This window comes from Archocentrus centrarchus, chromosome 8 (assembly GCF_007364275.1).
Source record: "Archocentrus centrarchus isolate MPI-CPG fArcCen1 chromosome 8, fArcCen1, whole genome shotgun sequence".
In the NCBI taxonomy this organism is placed as follows: domain Eukaryota; kingdom Metazoa; phylum Chordata; class Actinopteri; order Cichliformes; family Cichlidae; genus Archocentrus; species Archocentrus centrarchus.
In genome coordinates, this window is record NC_044353.1 from 30,241,071 (window position 1) to 30,266,386 (window position 25,316).

Here is a 25,316-nt window from a genome sequence, read left to right on the forward strand (position 1 = left end):
CAACTTGAACTGAGTGGAATGTAAATGCAGGTTTCTCTCATTGCCACAAAAACATCAGAGATATTCAGAATTGATGTTGAAGACCGCTCTGATTTATTTATTATTTTTTATATTTTTCAAAATTAACTAGTTTTGACAGCTCATATTAGTGAGCATTACCTAGAACTGAATGGAGTCAAAAGCACCATGTAAATGCCAGGATTAGGTCTCTCCTAGCTGTCATGAGGCTAGAGATGGGATACACCCTGGATAGGGCACCAGTCCATCACAGGGCTAACACAGAGAGATAGACAATCATTTATGCATACGGCCTATTTAGGAACACCAATTAGTCTAACATGCACGTCTTTAGACTGTGGGAGGAAGCCGGAGTGTGCAGAGAGAACCAGGCACAAGGAGAACATGCACATCTAAACAGAATGACCCTAGCTGGCTGAGAGATTTGAAGCAAAATCCACAGCTTGTGTTAGCAGGAAAAAAAAAGATCCAGCAAAACTACACTTGGTCACATCAAATGAGGATCTTCAATACTTTTAATCTGTTGAGACTCACAGCTGAGGGATGGTAACACAAAGACAGACCACAGTTAACTGCAATAATGCAAACTAGTACAAAGTACTTTCAGCTCCTATAAAGAACACCAAGTCTATGAGGACAGGAGGTGGGTCCAACCAATGGACTTTTATGTAGGTGACTTGGGTTTGAATCCCCTGTGAAGCTAAAAAGCAATGAGACTAGAGTAACTTTGAATGATTCATAATTTCAAATAATTCTTATTTTTCTTTTTTGGGCCTTGATGTTGTTTGCCAGGTCATTCACTGATTGAAACAAGCTGTTTTCGCACTTCCCTCACTAAGGCCACCCAATTTTCAAGTCAGCTTTTTGAGATCACTGAGATCTGCTCCCACTGACGTCATACAGAGCAAAGAGCAGAGAAAATGCTCTGAAACCTGAACTTTTGTTTCACAGGGTTTATTTCCACATGGTCTGACCTCATTATATGAAATGTTTGCAATGTTTAGCATGAACATCGACCATGCTAAACATTGCATGGTTTAGAATATATATATATATATATATATATATATATATTAGGGGTGGGACTCGATTAAAAAAATTAATCGAATTAATTACAAGCTTTGTAATTAATTAATCGAAATTAATCGCATTTTAATCGCATTTCAATATTTGACATGAGAAATATTAATTTAAGTTTAGTTGATGAATGAATCAATATACATAAGCTTAAACTTCAAAATTTTGTTTATTTTCCCACCAGTCTACTACACAGACCAACGAAGGGTGGAAGTGCTCCTGTATAAGCAAACTTCTGAAATTAAAGTTAAGCATCATAACTGGATAGTTTTATTCAACATTAATGTCTCACTTGTTATAGTTGGAAATTAATCATTCTCTCAGCTGTATTCCTTGATGTTGAAATGTGTCATGCTTGTTTTAACAGCTTATTCTGAATTAAAGACTTAAAATTAAACCACAAAAAGGAGAAAAAGTTCGTTCTCCGTTTAACCAGCTGTTTTTACACAGCTGTGCTTCACACTCACTTTGCTAGGCGACATGAGCTACGCAGAGGTGACGGCAGGTGATATGAAGGCTAGCTGCTCACTTTCGGCCTTTGTGGTGTTCGTGGGCTGCGAAAGACGTGGGCCGGGTCCTTCGCAGGATTCGGCCCCTAATTTGGACATTGTGCGTCGATATAATCTGTATGCCGGGAACTCGTGCACTGAGAAACGTTCCACGGTGCAAAGTGTGATTAAAATGCGTTAAACTTTTTAATGCGTTAATTTTCCCGTAATTAATTAATTGAAATTAACGCGTTAAAGTCCCAAACCTAATATATATATATATATATATATATATATATATATATATATATATATATATATATATATATATATATATGTGTATATATATATATATATATATATATATATATATATATATATATATTATGGAATGCCGTTTAGGAAATATTATATATATATATTAAAGTGAGAGTCTGAATATATTGAATGAAACTTGAATATATTGAATGAAAGTCTGAATATATGGAATGAAAGTCTGAATATATAGAATGAACTCTGAATATATTGAATGAAAGTCTGAATATATTGAATGAACTCTGAATATATTGAATGAAAGTCTGAATATATTGAATGAACTCTGAATATATTGAATGAAAGTCTGAATATATTGAATGAAAGCTGTGGTCACGGAAGCGCCATCTAGTGTTTTCGTTACGTAAAGCGCATAATGTCGCTACAAGAAGCGGCACTATGAGTCAATCTGCAGTTCATCTTCACTGTTTCATCGTGGAAGACAAAATGCAGCGAACCTCTCAGGTCAGACAGTTCCTGCATGCAAGCTAACATTACGCAGAACATGCACAGGCACCCTCCACAACAACAGGCCCTGTCTAGAATCTGAGATGTGGATGTGGAAGGCATGTTCTGCTTATTGTTAGCTTGATACGCAGGAGCTGTCTGACCTGAGAGATTCACTGAATAAAACTCTTCATCAGTAGTATGATTAGGAACACTGCTGCTAGCATTATGTTGGCCAGTTCATGCATTTGCCAGGGTGTTAATTAGCTACTCATTATTTGGGATTTCTGCCACTAAATTCCTTGCAGGTTGACTCATAGTGCTATTTCTTGTAGCGACATAATGTGCTTTACGTAATGAAAACACTAGATGGCGCAAGAGCTTCCGTGACGTCAGTTTTCATTCAATATATTCAGACTTTCATTCCATATATTCAGATTTTCATTCTATATATTCAGACTTTCATTCAATATATTCAGAGTTCATTCAATATATTCAGAGTTCATTCTATATATTCAGAGTTCATTCAATATATTCAGAGTTCATTCTATATATTCAGACTTTCATTCCATATATTCAGACTTTCATTCAATATATTCAAGTTTCATTCAATATATTCAGACTCTCACTTTAATATATATATATAATATTTCCTAAATGGCATTCCATAATATATATATATATATATATATATATATATATATATATATATATATATATATATATATATATATATATATATATATATATATATATATATATATATATATATATATATATATATATATGACAGAAAATAAGGAAAATAGGACTACTTTAATATAAGCATTATTCATATCTTATCACTTTTTGAAACAAAGCTTTCTGGCAAAAAAAAAGGCCCCGAAGGCTTCTTTCTCTGACGTGCACTCTTAGGACAGGTTTACAGAGGACATATAGAGCGCATATTAGCATGATACAGACACTGTGTTGCTATGATTACCTCTAAACAACAACAAAAATTAGCTCTCACTTTCACTTTTTGTTTTTGGAAGAATTTCAGCCACCAGATTACAAAGATCTGAACACAATCCTGCGACACATCAGTGATCTTGTCACAATCACACAGCTGCCATTAAAGCCCAGCAGTTCTCCCTCCGACTACTGCACTGTCACATTAACATACCATCACATGCAGGTGAGTCAGGTAGGTACACTGTAAAAGAGAAATCAGTTCACATGACAAGCCTGCTCACACAGTTAAACTCCCCCCCCTCAGAAGAGATTTCAATTACTGTAATTACCCTCCACTCCACTGCTGATGTCCCCACAGATCACACCTTGAATGTGCATGTGAGATGAAAATTTTCTTCAATTATACATCAGACTGGACTCACTAACAATGTATAGAGGCATGGTGTGGACAAAATTGTTATAATTTGTATCGTTTGTGATGTAATATCTATGTTACAAGAGAATGTCTTCACTTAAAAACAAAAATGGTGGCCAAAGGTCAATATGACACAAAAAAGATACATACATCCAGTAAGAGTCCCCCCTTACTGAATGCATATATATATATATATATATATATATATATATATATATATATATATATATATATATATATATATATATATATGAAAAGTAGTCTGTGTGCAACTTATATAACAGTGTATATTTATGCTTCCCTCAAAATAACTCAATATACAGAAATTAATGTCTAACAACAGCAGCAACAAAAGTGAGTGACCCTCTAAGAGACTACACCCGTAAATGTCCAAATTGACCACTGCTTGTCATTTCTCCTCCAAAATGTCATGTGACTCGTTAGTGTTACTAGGTCTCAGGTGTGCATAGGGAGCAGGTGTGTTCATATTTGTAGTATAGCTCTCACACTCTCTCATACTGGTCAGTGAAAGTTCCAACATGGCACCTCATGGCAAAGAACTCTCTGAGGATCTTAAAAGACAAATTGTTGCACTACATGAAGACTGTTATATAAGCTCCACACAGACTACTCTTCATTGTGTCAAAGTGTCATTTTGTCAGTGTTGTCCCATGAAAAGATATAATACCAAGTGATGGCAACATCAGGAAGAAGGAACACGAGAAGCTTGATAAATACCAAGGGCTCAGAGAAGAGCTAGAAAGGATGTGGAAGATGAGGGTAACAGTGGTCTCTGTGGTAATCGGATCACTCAGGGAAGCAACCCCCAAATATTCAATTCAATTCAATTCAATTCAATTTTATTTATATAGCGCCAAATCACAACAAACAGTCACCTCAAGGCGCTTTGTATTGTGGGTAAAGACCCTACAATAATACAGAGAAAACTCAACAGTCAAAACGACCCCCTATGAGCAGCACTTGGTGACAGTGGAAAGGAAAAACTCCCTTTTAACAGGAAGAAACCTCCAGCAGAACCAGGCTCAGGGAGGGGCAGTCATCTGCCATGACAGGTTGGGCTGAGGGGAGAGAAAAAGACATGCTGTGGAAGAGAGCCAGAGATTAATAACAATTAATGATTAAATGCAGAGTGGAGTATAAACAAAGTAAATAAGGTGAATGAAAAGAAACAGTGCATTATGGGAACCCCCAGCAGCCTAGGCCTATAGCAGCATAACTAAGGGATGGTTCAGGGTCACCTGATCCAGCCCTAACTATAAGCTTTATCATAAAGGAAAGTTTTAAGCCTAATCTTAAAAATAGAGAGGGTGTCTGTCTCCAGAATCCAAGCTGGAAGCTGGTTCCACAGAAGAGGTGCCTGAAAGCCGAAGAGAGTGAAGTGCTCTGTTGGGGTGATATGGGACTATAAGGTCTTTGAGATAAGATGGTGCCTGATTATTCAAGACCTTGTAGGTGAGGAGAAGGATTTTAAATTCTATTCTAGATTTAACAGGGAGCCAATGAAGAGAAGCCAATATGGGAGAAATCTGCTCTCTCTTTCTAGTCCCTGTCAGTACTCTAGCTGCAGCATTTTGGATCAGCTGAAGGCTTTTCAGGGAGCTTTTAGGACAGCCTGATAATAATGAATTACAATAGTCCACTGTAGAAGTAATAAATGCATGAATTAGCTTTTCATCATCACTCTGAGAAAGGATGTTTCTAATTTTAGAAATATTGCACAAATGCAAAAAAGCGGTCCTGCATATTTGTTTAATATGTGCATTGAAGGACATATCCTGGTCAAAAATGACTCCAAGATTTCTCACAGTGTTACTGGAGGCCAAAGTAATGCCATCCAGAGTAAGTATCTGGTTAGACACCATGTTTCTAAGATTTGTGGGGCCGAGTACAAGAATTTCAGTTTTATCTGAATTTAGAAGCAGGAAATTAGAGGTCATCCAGGCCTTAATATCTTTAAGACATTCCTGCAGTTTAATTAATTGATGTGTGTCATCTGGCTTCATTGATAGGTAAAGCTGAGTATCATCCTCTTGGTCATCATCTTGGTCCTAGCACAGAACCATGTGGAACTCCATAATTAACCTTAGTGTGTGAAGAAGACTCCCCATTTACATGAACAAATTGGAGTCTATTAAATAAATATGATTCAAACCACTGCAGTGCAGTACCTTTAATACCTATAGTATGCTCTAATCTCTGTAATAAAATGTTATGGTCAACAGTATCAAAAGCTGCACTGAGGTCCAACAGGACAAGAACAGAGATGAGTCCACTGTCAGAGGCTGTAAGAAGATCATTTGTAACCTTCACTAATGCTGTTTCTGTACTGTGATGAATTCTGAAACCTGACTGAAACTCTTCAAATAAACCGTTCCTCTGCAGATGATCAGTTAGCTGTTTTACAACTACTCTTTCAAGAATCTTTGAGAGAAAAGGAAGGTTGGAGATTGGCCTATAATTAGCTAAGACAGCTGGGTCAGTGATGGCTTTGTAGCCCCTTAACTGGCCAGGGCCCGCTGACCGGCCGTTTGTAGTCCCTTTTATATGGCAGGCTAGACCCTCCCATTTTTATTGACACCTCATTCGCCCAATCATATAACTGGCTGCACCAAATCACCTGACAAAGCTACGTGACGCCCTCTGAGTATCACTGGCTCTAGCAAACCCATTTCTTAACATGATTGGCCGAATGAGGTGTCAATCAAAATGGGAGGGTCTAGCCTGCCATATAAAATGCACTTCATTCGGCCGGCGGGCCAGACTCGGCCAGTTAATAGGCTATGAAATGGGTTTTTCAGAGCCAATAATAACCAGAAGGCGTTATGTAGTTTTTGTCAGGTGATATTTTTGCTGCCAGTTAAGAGGTTAGGTAGAGGTTTAATTACAGCCACCTTGAAGGTCTGTGGTACATAGCCAACTAATAAAGACTGATTGATCATTTTTAAGATTGAAGCATCAATAATTGGAAAGACTTCTTTGAACAGTCTAGTAGGAATGGGATCTAACAAACATGTTGCTGGTTTGGAGGAAGTAACTATTGAAGTTAACTCTGAAAGATCAACTGGAGCAAATGAGTCTAAACAAATACCAGCAGTGCTGAAAGCAGCCGAACATGAAGAATAATCTTTGAGATGGTTATGAATAATTTTTTCTCTAATGTCTAAAATTTTATTTGTAAAGAAATCCATGAAGTCACTACTAGTTAATGTGAAAGGAATACTCGGCTCTACAGAGCTCTGACTCTTTGTCAGCCTGGCTACAGTGCTGAAAACAAACCTGGGGTTGTTCTTATTTTCTTCAATTAATGATGAGTAGTAAGATGTCCTAGCTTTACGAAGGGCTTTTTTATAGAGCAACAAATTCTTTTTCCAGGCTAAATGAGCATCTTCTGATTTAGCGAGACACCATTCCCTCTCCAGCTTTCGGGTTATCTGCTTTAAGCTGTGCGTTTGTGAATTATACCACGGAGTCAGGCACTTCTGATTTGAAGCTTTCCTTTTCAGAGGAGCCACAGTATCCAAAGTCGTACGCAGTGAGGATGTAAAACTATTGATGAGACCTCACTGGGAGCAGAGTTTAGGTAGCTGCTCTGCACTGTGTTGGCACATGGCACTGAAGAGCATAACAATGAAGGAATTAGATCCTTAAACTTAGTTACAGCACTTTCAGAAAGACTTCTACTGTAATAAAACTTATTCCCCATTGCTGTGTAATCCATTAAAGTAAATGTAAATGTTACTAAGAAATGATCAGACAGGAGGGGGCTTTCAGGGAATACTGTTAATTCTTCAGTTTCTATGCCATATGTCAGGACAAGATCCAGAGTATGATTAAAGTGGTGGGTGGGCTCCTTTACATTTTGAGAGAAGCCAATTGAATCTAACAATAGATTAAATGCAGTGTTGAGGCTGTCATTCTCAGCATCTACATGGATGTTAAAATCACCCACTATAATTATTTTATCTGAACTGAGCACTAAATCAGATAAAAAGTCTGAGAAATCAGACAGAAACTCTGAGTAAGGACCAGGTGGATGATAGACAGTAACAAATAACACACACACACACACACACACACACACATATATATATATATATATATATATATATAGGATGAAATGACGTTTTAGGCCAAAAAGGTCAAGGGTTAACTTCACAGTGATGTCAAGTTCTGTAAGAACACTTTTCTGATCATTATTTGACGCTGTAACTCCAAAACACAAGCAGACATTGTGACCATATTTCCCATGTGATCATGTACAAAAAAGAGATATATGCACCAAACTGTGGATGTGGACTCTCCAGATTCTAAATCTCACATTTCTTAAATCTATGTTGCCTAACTAGCTATGTTGCTAATTGGAATATATCAGTGGGTTTCTAATGCAACCAGGGATGTCCACTATACATGATTTAAATGTATCCAATCTCCTCCTAAGGAATATGTTCTCCTGCACCTCTGGATTGTTGAGTCTGCTGCTTTTAGATCTCTCTGTAGAAGTCCCTGATGTCCTTTTGCACTTGTGCTCCTGCAATGCATGCTGTATCTCCTTTAGTGTGTCAAAACTGTGATCTTTCAGCTTGATTTATTTTGGGAAGAGGATGATGTCATGGGGTGGTTCAGGTGGTGAGCAAAGATTATCGAAAGTGCATTTTCAATGAGCTGTGTTCTTGCACACAAGGGCACAGAGCACAGATCAGATTATTTCCTCTGAATAATCTCCTTCAGGTGCTTAGGAAGTTAGAGTAGAACTCCTTGTTGACTGGGTGCCCCTAAAGGATCAATTAAAAAAAAAAAAATGAACACGATCCTGGTCTCCTCACCTGACATGCTGCCCTAAAACTTGGAAAAACTCCATGCTACACACATGGTATTCCTCAGGGATCAGTGTTAGGACCCCTGTTCTTTATAACTGATCTCCTTACTCTTTGAAATATTCTCCACCATTTTGGAATACAGTTTTATTTTTATGCTGACAAAATGTAACTTTGCATTTCCACAAAACCAAACACTTGTCTTCCCTCACCACTTGCCTTCAGTCCATCACCACCTGGTTTACAATCACTGGCAATCAAACAAAACAGCAATAAAAGTGAAATCATTCTCAATAGTTCCAAGACAACACTCTCCAAAGTACACAATTTTGATGTTTCTATAAATGTCCATCCAGTCCATACCTGTCCTGGAGTCAAAAGTCTTACTTTCTGCTTCACTGCCCACATCAATAATTTCTTATGTTTAGCCTACTTCCATCTAACATTTCAAGACTATGCCCTTTCTTTTCTCATTATTGCAGACGGGTTCTGGTTTGTGCTCTGGTTACTTCTCAATAACACTGCCATTTTGGACTTCCTAAAAAAACTTCTTAACTCGCTCCAAATTGTACAGTAGGGCCATCACCTACACCAAATCCACCAATCATTACATCTCTCCTCTAGCTTCACTGGCTTCCCATTCTCCAGCACATCAAATATATGATTCTTCTTCTCACTTTCTGAGCCCCCCACCCATACCCAGTGGTGGCCAAAGTACTCACATTCTGTACTTAAGTAGAAGTACAAGTACTTGTGTTAAAAACTACTCTGGTAAAAGTTGAAGTACTGGTTCAACTTCTGTACTCAAGTAAAAGTAAAAAAGTACAGGCTCTGAAATCTACTCAAATTAAGAAAGTAAAAGTAGCCCCTTTGAGGACGTTTCTACCTCTTTGTTACATCTTTCTCCATCTGAGTGAAGTTATCGCTCATTCTTTGCTCTCCCTTAAAATACAGCAGCTGTTCTTTTAGCTAGCAAACTGCAGACACTTTTTTGTCCTCTACGTTTTCTGTCATTTATTTTCCTCACCATTCCGGCGTGCAGCCTCTATGTAATGCGCAACTTCCTCTGGCTCTTTCCGGTCTCCGAGCGAGCGTTGCAGGAGCCTCTCCCTCTACCGTGTGGGGTGTCTGGTCCCTCCCACCCTGTTGTTGTGACTTCCAAGAAAAAAACTGCTTACAATCAAAAGCCGGCTCCCGCACTGACCAGAAATGCAAACGTTTCTCAGACGCATTAAACCTAAAGTAACGAGTTTGTTTTGAAAATGTAAGAAGTAGAAAGTACAGATACTAGTGTAAAAATATAGTGAGTAAAAGTAAAAAGTTGTCAGACAAATAAATGCTCAAGAAAAGTACAGATACCTGAAAAATCTACTTAAGTACAGTAACGAAGTATTTGTACTTCGTTACTGTCCACCACTGCCCATACCCCCCACCCCCATTAGATCTCCTTCATCCTTTTCACCCCTTGCTCTTGGCTGAGCCTCAGCTGCTCTCCTGACTGCCCCTTGTTTCAGATCCTTCGGCTCTGTGCCTCTTCTCTGGAAGTCACTACCCCTAGCTCAAACCCACCTGTTCACATCTGCATATCAACTATAAAACTCATGTTTTTTTTTTTTAAACATTATTCCTGGATTTTAAATATTTCTAGCTTTTGTGTTCTTGTTTAGTTTTGTGTTGCAAAGCAACCTTGTGTGTTTTAAAAGGTACCATAAATAAAATGTATTAGTATTGAATTGAATTGAACGAAACTATTCTAATTATCATCTACACTGCAGAAAAACTAAAGACTTTAAACACAAATTGTTTTTTGTCTTTTACTTGGAAGCTCATTTCCACAAGTTTATCTCATACAGAATTCATGCATTGAATCGGTTGTTTCTTCTTTTAGCACCTAGAGGTGTTCTTTTTTTTCTTTTGATTGCATATGGATCAGCTTTCCCTATGTATTGCATCACTGCATAAAACATTTTCACTCTGGTTATGTATTGCACAAAAAACCCAGAAACTCTCGCTCTGTGTTTGAAGATAAAAAGAATGCAAGTATATCATTTTCTCTCACAGCGGTGGGAAATTTCAGTCTGTTACGACTCACAACTGATGAATAAATGTGTAAAACTGATCTGAGAGGGCGCAGCCGTCTTTTCAAGATGCCCCACTGATAGCCGAACACCGGGGCTCGTCCTGTATGCGCTAATCTTATTTTAATGTGAGGACTCCCTCACCTCTGTGTTTTACAAGTTGAGCTGCCTCTATGTTCTCCCTTAATAAGATATAAATTTAGAGGGCTAACATTCAGTCGGTCATCCAGGACAAAAATGATTGGCTATTAATTTATTGGCCCATGTTTAAGTGCACTATGTTTTATGCATCAGGTAATGGAGTCCTTATTTTTGCTTTGGAAACTGCAAAAAGTACAGGATGCTCAAGGTCAGTACGACCGACTAGGACACCTGGTGAAGCAAACATTCAGGCTTGATACTGCATGCCACTAACACATTGAATACCCATATGATAGCTCATTGGATCCCATCCCTCCCTTACTATCTCTAAAAACACACACACACACACACACACACACACACACACACACACACACACACACACACACACACACACACACACACACACACACACACACACACACACGTTTTCAAAACTGTTATTAGGGAGTCACTGCACTGTTCTGATAGCCAGTGTTACTGCCACCCCCTGCCTATGCCCTACAAGCCCCTACATCCTCCCCCAGACCCATTGATTTTATCGGGCGACACCAAAGCCAGTTCAGGCCAGCGTCCAGTCTGCCACAAGGCCCTAGGGTGGCACAGACTGTGAGAAGCCTGTCCTTCTGTCATCAATGTCAGCGAATCCTCCCAGATCAACACAATGCATGCAAACATCAGACTCAAGGTTGGATGTGGGCAAACATACCCAAAAACATTTGCGATAAAATTCTCCTCCAAAATGTAGAGCATTTTGCATGTGATATTGTTTTTCATTGACTGTAAATGCTGTAACTACTTGCCTGTGGGTCACTGTAAATAAACAGTGAGAGCTCACAGCTGTGCCCTCATTCTACAGCATACACTTATTCAGACTAATACATTCACACAGAAAAAAAATTAAATGGACCTGAATTGAATGTGGGATTGATCTTTGATAGAACCACTCAAGGAAATGAAAGACAACAGTGGAAATGAAAATGTTATTATGGTTTTATATCAGCCTTCAATTAAATACTTTTGGCCACTTTGTGGACAACAAATGCTATAAACACAACACTAATTTATAATCACATTTTAAAATTTGCTATATTAAATGCCTAAGCAAACAATTACATATTAACACATCAATCTAGAGGGTAACACTCATTTATCGTATTTATATCCACCTCATAAATAAATAAAGTCCATCTGACTCTGTGGTTAATTTGTACTATAACAATATTGATTTTAGTCACTTTTAATTCTTGACAGCATTCTAACATCTACAACAACAACATAACAAACTACATTTGTTACACTCCAGCTAGCTGGTGAGAGAGGTCTACCTAACTGTTCCCAAAAAGAAGAAACATTAGATGGAATTTGCATTTTTAAAATGCAAAGATAAAATTAATATTCTATGCAACTTTTTATAGCAATTAGCTACGGTTTGGCTCTCTGAATTTTTTATTTTTTTTTAAATCTCTGCTTAATAAATCCAAAAATAGAGAGATGAAAGACAGAGCAGTTGTGGCAAACAAATATGGAACTATCATCCAGCTGTAAACATACTCAATTTAAAGTTGCATTAGATAGCTTGATTTTGAGTTATATCAGCAATAAATCTGATGAGTATATTCCTGATGAATTGGCAGTATTGGGTTCCCTGTTAATGCTTGTTATTTAGCTTGATTGTCCAATTAGCTATGACTATTTTGCAATCATGTAACTAACATAGATCTAAAACACTTTGTTGCACTTTTAAGATTTGAATGACCCAACAATTTAACTTGATAACGCCTAGGTCCAGAATTGTATTCTATGCACCAAAATTGCAAATTGGATCACAGAAATGCAGGTTTTAAAATAACTCGAACAACAACTTGCAAGCTAATGAAGAAGTGCAAATGTTACATACAAATAATCCTCCAAGATCCTCACTGAATACAATGAAGTGCATTTAAACAAAGATAAGTGCTTATTATTTTCTAAAAAAAAAAAAAAAAGTCATAATTTTACCCATAAATAAGCAGTGTAAGAACAAAAATATATAAAATGTAAAGATAAAGATAAATAATATTTTAGTAGTTTATTTTCACAGTTAAAAATAGTTAAAAACTGTTCAGGTAAAGCTTTTGTCTTTTCTAACTGCATAAAATACACTGCTCAAAAAAATAAAGGGAACACTTAAACACAATATAACTCCAAGTAAATCAAACTTCTGTGAAATCAAACTGTTCACTTAGGAAGCAACACTGACTGACAATCAATTTCACATGCTGTTGTGCAAATGGAATAGACAACAGGTGGAAATTATTGGCAATTAGCAAGACACACTCAATAAAGGAGTGGTTCTGCAGGTGGGGACCACAGACCACTTCTCAGTACCTATGCTTTCTGGCTGATATTTTGGTCACTTTTGAATGTTGGTGGTGCTTTCACACTTGTGGTAGCATGAGACGGACTCTACAACCCACACAAGTGGCTCAGGTAGTGCAGCTCATCCAGGATGGCGCATCAATGCGAGCTGTGGCAAGAAGGTTTGCTGTGTCTGTCAGCGTAGTGTCCAGAGGCTGGAGGTGCTACCAGGAGACGTGGAGGTGGCCATAGGAGGGCAACGACCCAGCAGGACGACTGCTACCTCCGCCTTTGTGCAAGGAGGAACAGGAGGAGCACTGCCAGAGCCCTGCAAAATGACCTCCAGCAGGCCACAAATGTGCATGTGTCTGCACAAACGGTTAGAAACCGACTCCATGAGGATGGTATGAGGGCCCGATGTCCACAGATGGGGGTTGTGCTCACAGCCCAACACCGTGCAGGACGCTTGGCATTTGCCAGAGAACACCAGGATTGGCAAATTCGCCACTGGCACCCTGTGCTCTTCCTAGATGAAAGCAGGTTCACACTGAGCACATGTGACAGACGTGACAGAGTCTGGAGACGCCGTAGTGAGCGATCTGCTGCCTGCAAAATCCTTCAGCATGACCAGTTTGGCAGTGGGTCAGTAGTGGTGTGGGGTGGCATTTCTTTAGAGGGCCACACAGCCCTCCATGTGCTCGCCAGAGGTAGCATGACTGCCATTAGGTACCGAGATGAGATCCTCAGACCCCTTGTGAGACCATATGCTGGTGCAGTTGGCCCTGGGTTCCTCCTAATGCAGGACAATGCTAGACCTCATGTGGTTGGAGTGTGTCAGCAGTTCCTGCAAGATGAAGGCATTGAAGCTATGGACTGGCCCGCCTGTTCCCCAGACCTGAATCCGATTGAGCACATCTGGGGCATCATGTCTTGCTCCATCCACGAACGTCACATTGCACCACACACTGTCCAGGAGTTGGCAGATGCTTTAGTCCAGGTCTGGGAGGAGATCCCTCAGGAGATCATCCGCCACCTCATCAGGAGCATGCCCAGGCATTGTAGGGAGGTCATACAGGCAAGTGGAGGCCACACACAATACCGAGCCTCATTTTGACTTGTTTTAAGGACATTACATCAAAGTTGGATCAGCCTGTAGTGTGTTTTTCCACTTTAATTTTGTGTGTGACTCCAAATCCAGGGCTCCATTGGTTAATAAATTTGATTTCTATTGATGATTTTTGTGTGAGTTTGTTGTCAGCACATTCAACTTTGTACAGAACAAAGTATTCAATGAGAATATTTCATTCATTCAGATCTAGGATGTGTTATTTGAGTGTTCCCTTTTTTTTTTTTGAGCAGTGTATATTCTGCACAGTGTTACCACATGCAACAACTAAACAGACAAGTGCACCTTCGCAGCATCTACAAGTCAAACTATATTGACCAAAGTATTCAGTCACCCATCTAAATCCCTGAATTCAGGTGTTCCAATCACTTCCATGGCCACAGGTGTATGAAACCAAGCACCTAGGCATGCAGACTGCTTCTACAAACACTTGTGAAAGAATGGGTCAGAGAAAGTAGAAGTGATTGGGAACAACAGCAACTCAGCCACAAAGTGGTAGGCCACGTAAAATCACAGAATGGGGTCAATGGATGTTTTATGTAGCCTTCAGATTACCTTAGGAACAGTGCATAGAGAGCTTCATGGAATGGGTTTTATAGCAGGGTTCAAGCCTTACATCACAACGCAAAGTGTTGGATGCAGCGGTGTAAAGCATGCCACTACTGAACTCATACCCAGTGGTGGCCAAAGTACTGACAAAGCCCCCTCCTGTCTGATCATTTCTTAGTAACATTTACATTTACTTTAATGGATTACACAGCAGTGGGGAATAAGTTTTATTACAGTAGAAGTCTTTCTGAAAGTGCTGTAACTAAGTTTAAGGATCTAATTCCTTCATTGTTATGCTCTTCAGTGCCATGTGCCAACACAGTGCAGAGCAGCTACCTAAACTCTGCTCCCAGTGAGGTCGATATCTCGTCAATAGTTTTATATCCTCACTGCGTACGACTTTGGATGCTGTGGCTCCTCTGAGGCATGTTTACTGGAGTGACGAATCACGCTTCTCCATCTGGCAATCTGCTGGATGATTCTGGCTTTGGTGGTTGCTAGGTGGACAGTACTTGTCTGACTGCATTGTGCCAAATAAAAAGTTTGGTGGAGGGGGGATTATGGTGTGGGGTTGTTTTTCAGGAGTTGTGGTTGGCCCCTTAGTACCAGTGAAAGGATCTCTTAATGCTTCAGCATACCAAGGCATTTTGGACAATTTCATGCTCCCAACTTTGTGGGAACAGTTTGGGGATGGCCCCTTCCTGTTCCAACATGACTGCACACCAGTGCACAAAGCAGGACCATAAAGACATGGATGAGCGAGTTTGGAATGGAAGAACTTGACTGGCCTGCACAGAGTCCTGACCTCAATCCAACAGAATACCTTTGGGATGAAATAGAGTGGAACATCAGTCCAACATCAGTGTCTGACCTCAGAAATGCGCTACTGAAAGAATGGTCAAAATGAAACCCTATATGGATTAAGAATGGGATGTAACTCAAGTTTATATGTGTGAAGGCAGATGAGCAAATACTTTTGGCAACAGAGTGTAGGAAACTAGCTATCACAAAATGTAACAAAAGTTGCAGTTATTGCTGAAGGCCAATAATTTCAGCTGTGCTGAGAGACTGAGTAACCTACATCTCTACTGAGTGAAAAGAGAGGATTTCTGTTTTAAAAGAAAACATTATGTGCCATCCATTTTTAATCCACTCAGCAGCAGAGATATGGAGCTATAGATGGGAAACAGAGAAGCGCCACTACAGGACAGTATGTTTTTTACAGTCCAGTCTTTAAAGTGATGGAGCTTTAAAGGCAAATTTTGTTTTTATGTGTAGCAAATTTCATGGCAAATGGCTGTTTTGGGCCAAAAGACACAATCTACATTATCATTTTCAATATCTTTTTTCTTTTTAATGAAACATACTATGCAGTCAGTGAACTATCATGTTTAGGCCAGACTTGGTAAGACAAGACAAAACATTATTTTACTTTTGCTTAAAAAATAGGAGAAAATCCAGCAAAGATCTGACACAGGATCAGAGTGGTGCTTCTGGCCCTTCAGTTGGTCAAACTACTGTTCACTGAAGCATCATCAGAAATAGTCTCAGTGGAAGGGTGGCTGTTAAGAAGCAATTTTTTTTATCATTTAGTTTTAGTTAGTTTTTACTTTTTTTCTTTAATTCAGTTAGTTTTAACTAGTTTTCAGAGTGGTTTTGCTTGTTTTTATTTTTGGTTTCTTGCTTAGTTTCGTTAGTTTCAGTATTAGTTTTAGTTTTTCATACTTTGTCAGGTGCAAGTTTCAAGGCACAAGGGTAACTATTGTGTAATAAAAACTCAACCAAAGATACCGTTTAAAGAAATATATTCAACAACCAACTGTTCACAAGACAGCAGCACTACGTGCTAAATGTGTGTAATATTAAGGACACACATGAACATCAACAGGTAGAAACAAAGAAAAACATGAACTCCCAAACTCAATAACTTCTACAATAAACTACAATAAAGTTTAGCATCAGTGCAGCAGATTAACAACAGCTTCTGTTTTGGAGCTAGCTTGGTTAGATGCTCGATATGTGGCCGACCTCATGTTGCATTTCTGCTTGTGTAGCTGGATTGTGTGTTCATTACCTTACGGTTGTGTGCTGGTGTTTTATATGCGGTGCAGACTGAGACTTCTTTTGGTCCTCGCTCTTTGTGCTCTGTTTTTTGGCTGCAAACATATTTGTCCTTGTTTTTTCTTCATTCCCTCGAGTCCTTGTATTGATTGTTCCTGATTGTTATTCTCTCACTGATAAAGTGGCCGGAAATGCACAAGGACGGAAGAGGTTCATCACAATGTTGCGGCTGCGTGGCAGCAACGAGTAGTCACATTTCTCCGGAGGTGAATGCCAGATTACGTCGCTTTTAATTTTAGTTTTTATTTATTTCAGTTACCGACAATGTTTTTTCAATTTCAGTTTTCGTTATTTTGTTCGTTTTTGTTAACTACTGTATAATAACCCTGGTACAGAGGAGGTCAGGACAGAAGTACAACTGTGAGTGTCTACAGCCATCTGTAAAACACAAGGAGGCTCTGTTATGGTTTGGGACTGAATTTCAGCTAATGGTGTTGGAGATCTTGTTAAAATTGATGGAATTGTGAATGCAGAAAAGTACCATCAGATTTTGATCCACCATGCAATACTATCTGGAAAGCTTCAGATTGGCAGCAGCTTAATATTCCAGCATGAAAAGACTTTTGCAGAGTACTGTATATTTATATAATTACCCAATAAACATGGTTTTGTGATGATTAAAATTTAAATATAGGTGCGTAAAACAGGTCCAAACCTGCTACTGCAGAAAATAACAAAGGGTCATCATTCGATAAGTGGTTTGACTAATTCAGAAGTTGCTCCCACAGAAGAAGCTAAATTTTGCTAAAAATCATATCAAGAGAATAAAATATCTGCCTGTGACTAACAGTTTCCTGCAACAACGTGGATCCATGGGAATCCACATCTCCTCCCCTCACATCATCTCTCACTGAATAGGCGACGTTCAGTTTTAGTATTAGCAGCTTGCATAACTAGGCATTTTCTTCCCTTGTTTCTTCTCTCTCAGCTGCTTAGCGCCCAGTAGAGCAGAGGATGATGGGAGCTCCAACACAGCATGATCTGAAAACCCACTGGCGCTTTAGTGTGCCTCAGCTGGCTTATATAACCCCATGTGGATGTGCAAACTGCCTTGCTACTGGGAGAGCCAGACTCACGGAGCAGAAACACACACACACACACAGACAAACACTCACACACACACACACACACACACACACACACACACACACACACACACACACACACACACACACACACACACACACACACACACACACAGAAGCTACTGATACGTGGCGTGCTCGTATGTATTTGTGCGTGTGTGGATGTCGGCATGAGGACAGCAGATCTGTGCGTGTGCGGTGGAGCGGGGGTGTATGTTGAGCACAGTAAAGTCAGATTTGTCTGTTTTATGCTTGGCAACCACATCACCAAATTTCTCCCTCTTCCTCCTCAGTATGCTGTCTGATGACATCACCAGTGTGTCCCCTCAATTTTGGACTCCCAGCTCACCGGTGATGTCACTTCCGTCGGGCCTTCACCTGAAGTGACATCATTCCTGTTGCATAACTATCCCCTCTCTCCCTTGCCTGCATGTGAGAGCAGAGGCAGCTTTTCTCTGTCTTTGGCCACCCAGAGGCGCCGTGACACTCCTCATTATGGAAATGCCAGGTGTGTCCATGAAAGGGAAATGCACAGATATAAAAAACATCACTGGCGTTTAACACGAATGACATGCATGCTGCATCCCACATGATATTAATGTGCGTACAAGAGAAAGAAAAAAAAGACATGCAATGCTGCAAATCATTATGGCTGAGATAACATTAAAAGCACTGTGTAACTCCTGATATGTAAAACTAGAAGTGTGAGGTGAAGAGATGCAGAGAGAGAATGAGAGAGAGAGGCCTGACCTATATAAGAAGGAGGCTAAAATATTTATGGATGTGAGTGTCCTAATTGGCAAGCCACTGGGAGCTATGCGGCCTTCTCCTCCAATCATAGCCTGGGAAGAGGTTAACATGCGCGTGCACAAAACATCAGCGGTCCGAGGGCCAGACCACAGACTCTATCCCATGACTGCCATCCCCAGCCTGAGAGATGCCTTGTTTATGAGTGTTATCTGCTTTTGCCAGGGTTATGGCATTGTTACACTCATTACTAGAACTTTTATCTTAACCGTGGTGCATACAGGCGGGAACAACTGCTCAGAGCGCTGAGTCAAATGCAGTCTAATTGGCTGGGCTTAATCTCCAGCACTGGCACGCACCGTTCGGCTCTCTGAGAGGCCTAAATTACAATCCCTGCAGACCGAGACGTGGGGATGGACACTTTCTGACTTACAGTTTCAACTCACTGCGGGCTGCAGGGGGAACGAGGATGACTGGAGCTTGGGACATTGGCGTGTTCATGTGGTATGACAGAGCGATAAAGCTGGCACCTGTGTTTACCAGAGAAAATATGTTTTATGATCAGAGTAAATTAAACATGTAATAAATTCCACTCAGTATTACTGAGTAAAAATATAGTTACATGATCAGTTCCTTTAATGTGGAAGTCCACTCCTTCTACACATCTATTTACATGTGTTGGTGGTACTACTAACTAACTACTGTTGTATAAAGTCTTGACGGAGGATGTCTGAGTTCTTCTATCTTTTGATTTGAGTTGAATGAATTCACTTCAAAGAGTTCACATAATCCAGAGTTTATGAGAGAGTCACAGCTGTTAGGCTGTCGCGATGCAGTGGAAAGCAAACTCTTTGTCAATGTTGAAATATTTTTTAGTCAGGTGGATGCGTACTCACCAAAGTTCACATCATTACATAGACTTCGTATATAATTCTGCTGTGTGAAAACTATAACCATAAGGGTTTACCCTGGCAACTTTCAGAGGAAGCTCATATCTGCCATTTGTATCAGTTCAGTTCAGTTCAATTAAACATTATTTATATAGCACCAATTCACAACTGCCACCTCAAGGTGCTTTATATTGAAGGCTAAAGACTCAACAACATTAACCAAACAACAAAAAAAAACAAGGACCCCCCCTCCTGTGTGCAAGCACTTGGCAATAATAGGAAGGAAAAACTCCCTTTTAACAGGATGAAATCTCTGGCAGAACCAGGCTCAGGGAGGCGCAGCCATCTGCCATGATCATTTGGGGGTGAGGTAAATGGTAAATAGACTGGTTCTTATATAGGACTTTTCTGCTCTACTCGAGCATTCAAGCGGTTTATACAATAGTGGGGAAGAAAAGACAGCAAAAGACACTGTGGGAGAGAGCGGTAGAGTTTAGTAATTACTAAATATTAAATGCAATAATGGTGTATGAAAACAAGGAGAAAGAAAAGAGATGGATGGCTGTAGCTCAGGAGGTAGCGCAGGTCACCTACTAAGGTTGGAAGGTTGGTGGTTTGAACCCTGGCTGTTCCAGTCTGAGTGCCTTGGGTAAGATACTGAACCTCTGATGCATTCATCAGAGTGTCAGTGTTAGATAGAAAGTAGAAAAAAGTGCTTGTGTGAATGAGGCATGTTGCATAAAGTGCTTTGAGTGCTTGAGTAGAAAAGCATTAGAGAAGAACCAGTCTATTTACCAAATGCTCAGTGCATCATGGGAAGCCCCCAGCAGCCTGAGACTATAAGCTTTGTTAAAAAGGAAACTTTTAAGTCTAATCTTAAAAGTAGAAAGGGTATCTGTCTCCCGAATCCAAACTGGGAGCTGGTTCCACATGCGAGAGGCAGTGATAGCTGAAGGCTTTGCCTCCCATTCTACTTTTGGAAACTCTACCAACCCCAAGTAAGCCTGCAGTCTGAGAACCGAGTGCTCTATTGGAATAATATGATACAATGAGATTTTTAAGTTTTGATGGGCCCTGATTTTTTTAGACCTTGTATGTGAGGAGAAGGATTTTAAATTCAGTTCTAGACTTGACAGGGAGCCAATGAAGAGATGCTAATATAGGAGAAATATGGTCTCTCCTCAAGATATTGGTCCTCATTTAATAAGTGTATATGCACAAATCTGCACATGAATCAGTAATTTATCAATATTCTCAAAGCTGAATTTCTACTTTACAAAGCCTTTAACCATGTGTGCAAACAAATGATGACGGTCTGCTCTCTTAGGAAATTTAAACACAAGTCTTTAAAATTACTGCTTCTACTAATAATTATTATTAGTGCCTTTTGGTCATTATGTAAAGTTTTCCATAAGCCACAAAATGTCCAAAATTACAATTAAATTTAGATGCATGCAAAGAAAATAAAATGCTAAATGGAAAGGTGTAGGATTTAATCTCCTTTGGCTGATGCTGGATTTTAATTGTTTTTCATTGCAATGAGTTTCTCATTTTGGGTTGACAGATCATGTACCCCTTTTCCTCTACCTGTTATCTGCTTTTCCTTGTAGTCTGTTATTCTTTTTTCATATAAACTTTGATGTCCAATTTTTTTTTAAACTTGTGTCTCAGTGGAAATTATCTTGAGAACCAGTTATTTCAGCCCAAGCCTCAATTTTTTTCTTCTTCTTCTTTCTTTTTTTTAAACCAACATCACACCGACAGAAACTCCGACGGAAGATGCATCTTTTCTGATTGCCTCTTCAGACACAGTTTCAATTTTTTCAGTTGGAATTTCTCCTGCTTTCCTGCCTTAGAGGTGCAGGTTTCTTGCACCATCATTACCATATTCTCTGCTTCACCTTAATTGGAGGAAAAGGGGGGTGTTTTTTTTCTCTAACTTTGCATAACACATAAGGAAGCCAACCCCAATAAATTGTGAAGAAACTGTGCAAAATTTTTAATGCACCTAAGCACTAAAAAGAGCATTTTCATTGAACACACTAATGTTTTTAGCAAACTGAAAAATTAATGTCTGCAGTTTGCCAGAATTTTAGGTGAGCTGTGTCTGCTCTCTGCAACATCCTGAAACATGTGTGTTGGACATGATTCATCATGGCTAGTTCATTGCCAGTGCAGGCAATGCAGCCATCGGGACTATGAACGATTCAGTACAGAATTTGACAAAAAATAACTTCACATTTTAATAAAAATTTTGACCATTTAGTCTGAAAAAGCTCATCAGAATAGTGGCAAAATCTGCAACAAATGTGAAATGACACATCAAGTTGAAGCATCAGACTATTCCAAAAGGATAAAACCATGTCAAATGGTGCAAAAGTTCCAGTAGTGTATATAATATTTGTAAATCAATCTGTTTTGAGTTGCCTTGATTTAGGACACATTGGTTAACTGTTAAAGCACATACAATGTGCTGATTCATTATTGTGCTGCAGAACTGAATGTTTTTAGATGCCACCCAACAGAGGTGCATAAGTCTGAAGCAGTTGGATGGGACATTAGCTAGTCTGTAATGTGTGAGCAGCCTTGTTCAAAGTTCATGTGGTAGTTGTACTAGTACTTATATATTGCTTTTCTACTATTACTGAGCACTTAAAGTGTTTCTTACACTGTGAGCCACATTCACCCATCTACACACATTCATACAGCACTTTAACCTATGCCTTCAAACATTTTTTTACCTATTGCACAAACTCACATGCCAGTGGATATACTGGGGGCAATTTGGGGTTCAGTAGCTTGCACAAGGACTTTGATATGCAGACCTGACAAGCCAGAAATCTGGTCTAACCTCCTGAGCTACAGCAACACCTGTGTAATACTGGATGGCTGATGTTGGGGTGCTAATATAAGCTAATATTCTGGCGCACACAGAAAAGTTTGAGAAGTGTGAATATTTCCTGCTGCGGTCCATGTCAGAATGGAGAACTGCAGCCTCCTATCCACAGTTTATGAGTGAAAACAAAACAACACTCTTCAGCACAACAGGGACATGTACAGTCACTGATCAGCCATCAGCAGGCCTGGAGCAATCACCAAGTTACAAGTGTCCATATAAACTTTTCAGTATGGATACGAGGATACCAGCCAATGTGTTTCCAAAATCAGCAATACTCTCCAAAAAAAGTTTCTCTCTGAAAGCTGTGCTAACAGATTGCCTTACAAGAAAGAAGGCAACCCATAAAAATTCCTCCTCTGTCCTTCCAAAAAACAAACTAAATTAAATCCATGCAAAGAAAAAGGATTTACTGATTAAGTGTGTTCATGAAACCATTAACAATTAGTTACTGATTATTGTAAAAAGTTTCTATCATACTGTAAGTTACAAAACAGGGAGAAGCTTAGATATTTCATTTCTTATCATTTAAACAAATACAAAGATTAACCGGACTATTGACCTAGTGATAGTAACAGTACCTCATGAGCTCAGAGCCAGTGTTGTGATTTTTAGGATTAGCAGGCAAATGAGTTCGACAAGCATCTCTGTCTTGCTTGCACAAAGGAAAAGAGAGCAGAAATCAATGGGCTGTGTTTACAGGGTACACAGCCGACTGTAACACTGCACGTTATGTTACACACAGCCAAGCAGTAAAAACAGACGAGCCGCTTGGCAGGGCTCAGCCTGGCCAGCCTCGTGCTAAAAGCAGGCAGAGACAGCACTGACACACAGGCCAAGAACAGCGACTGGCACTGTGCTCCAGTCTGAGCAAAAAGTGGGACAAATTTCAAAAAGAAATTTTAGAAAGAAAACAAAAATTCCTCAAGTGATATTTTTCTTTAAATTTTGTGGTCACTTTCAAGGCAAACAGAAAAAAGTCAGTATTGCTGTATGTGAAAGTAAAAAGTAAATATATACTCACGTAAAAAGTACTCAGATGGGTCTGCTTCATAATCTGTTTCCTCAGGAAAGTGGTCTATCTGTTTACACATCCCTTTGAAGTTTCCTGTTGGGGAAAATAAAAAGAGGGTTCAGGAACGCTCACACAAGAAGACACTGCAAAAATCGACCTTTTTATAAGTTGAATGAGTTTGATATCAGGTAGACTTCTCAACCTCCTACATTCAATATGTTTGAATGTTGCATGGCATCAACAGTCACTATGATGTCTGCATCTTCAGCCTGATGTTGCCTCCACTCTAAGAGGGAATTTGACTTTCCTGTTACTACAGAGCATCTCCGCCTGAAACTTGCCTGAAAAGATTTCTAGCATGCGGGTCATGCCAACATACTGGTTTGCTTGGTTTAAAAAGAAGTAGATAAAGGCAGAATTAGTTCAGCACATTCCCCTATTTTTAGCTCAGGCTGTTTAAGATATAAATTTTACAACTTAATAATCTTAACTATGGTTGTGACTGGCTAATTCTTAGCCCAATGTGAATTAGTCACCTCAGTTGGATGGACAGATTCAAAGGTCTGGACCCAGTGAAGGTCTTTTTTTTTGGTGTTTCTTTTTGGCTTTTAAACATATAAATCAAGACGTCATTTTAGGCTTTGGGAGACATGACTGTGTTTTTCTGTTTGCTGACTCATTCAATCAGAAAATAACTGGTAGATTAAACAGTACTGAGCTGCAGTGTCTTTTAGTGACACGCACGCTTTTGTTTCTTTAATGGTCAACAGACAGTGTCAAAACAGCTCATATGAGTGGACTCATTTCTTCAGAAAGCACACCTGAGCATCAGGCCTCTCTGGCAGCAGTTGGCAGCTTGTAAACAAGAGCTGTGCAGCTGGTGCTACCTGGAGCCACTCCAACTGCTGTGCAGAGAAAACCTCATCGCTTTTTGGCTGACATTTCATCGTTCAGGTATGCTGTCCATCCAGGAAACAGCAACTCTCTCCTCTCCGAATCTTCCCTGCCTGTCTACTCCATGTGGAGTTCTGGCATTGATGAGGCCACTCATGATGATGTGGCGGGGGAGGCACCCATAAGGCATCCATTATGGTGACCTGCTGCTGCAACGAGGAGGCAGATGCCTGGCTGTTTGATTGGACCAGATTAGCGATTCATTAACTTCTTCATATCCTTTCCCTTCAGCGTCCCTCTAATTAGGGGAACAGGTGTTGGTTACCATGGTGCTGAGGAGGTCTTGGCAGCGAGGCATGATGGGCACAGTGGGATGCAATTATTGCTCTGTGAATGGCCCACATGGAGTGGTGGGAAGGGGACCCTGTAGTGATGACCACTCAGACATTAAAGAGAGCGTCACCTGACAAAGTGAGCCATCAAAGCGCCCTTGATCAGCTCTTTCATTGGGACCTGTGGGCTAGTGACAGCTGCTGTCTGATATAAGAATTAAATGGAGCAATGTTTGTTCTGAATGCCTCACTGTCACTTATCAGGGTTTCATGCAGATGTAGCACAAATTTGAAGATTAAAAAAGGTTTAAAGATAAAAAAAAAAGGGGCTGATTTTATAATGAATGAACAGTTGTAGGTGCTAATAAAACCATTAAACCACTGGAGAAAATGAGATGAGATGATATAATTAAAAGAGCACAGGTCAGACCTGAAGTGATGGAGAATGGCAAAAAATGCTTTGTAAAAACTGATTATATGATAGAATCACAGATGCTTTCATTATGATTACTGAAGTCTGGATATTGATGCTTAAGATAAAGCTTGATAAGGATAT

The 25,316-nt window shown here is 39.6% G+C and overlaps 1 protein-coding gene across 1 annotated transcript in view; it reads right to left on the minus strand.

Annotated features, from left to right (window-relative positions):
• Nucleotides 1-25,316, minus strand: part of cacng2a (calcium channel, voltage-dependent, gamma subunit 2a) — a 127,716-nt gene that overhangs the window by 23,018 nt on the left and 79,382 nt on the right. The window contains exon 2 of the mRNA XM_030735800.1: nt 23,544-23,627. Within this exon, the coding sequence (XP_030591660.1) occupies nt 23,544-23,627 (84 nt within the window). The remainder of the gene's footprint in view (nt 1-23,543; nt 23,628-25,316) is intronic.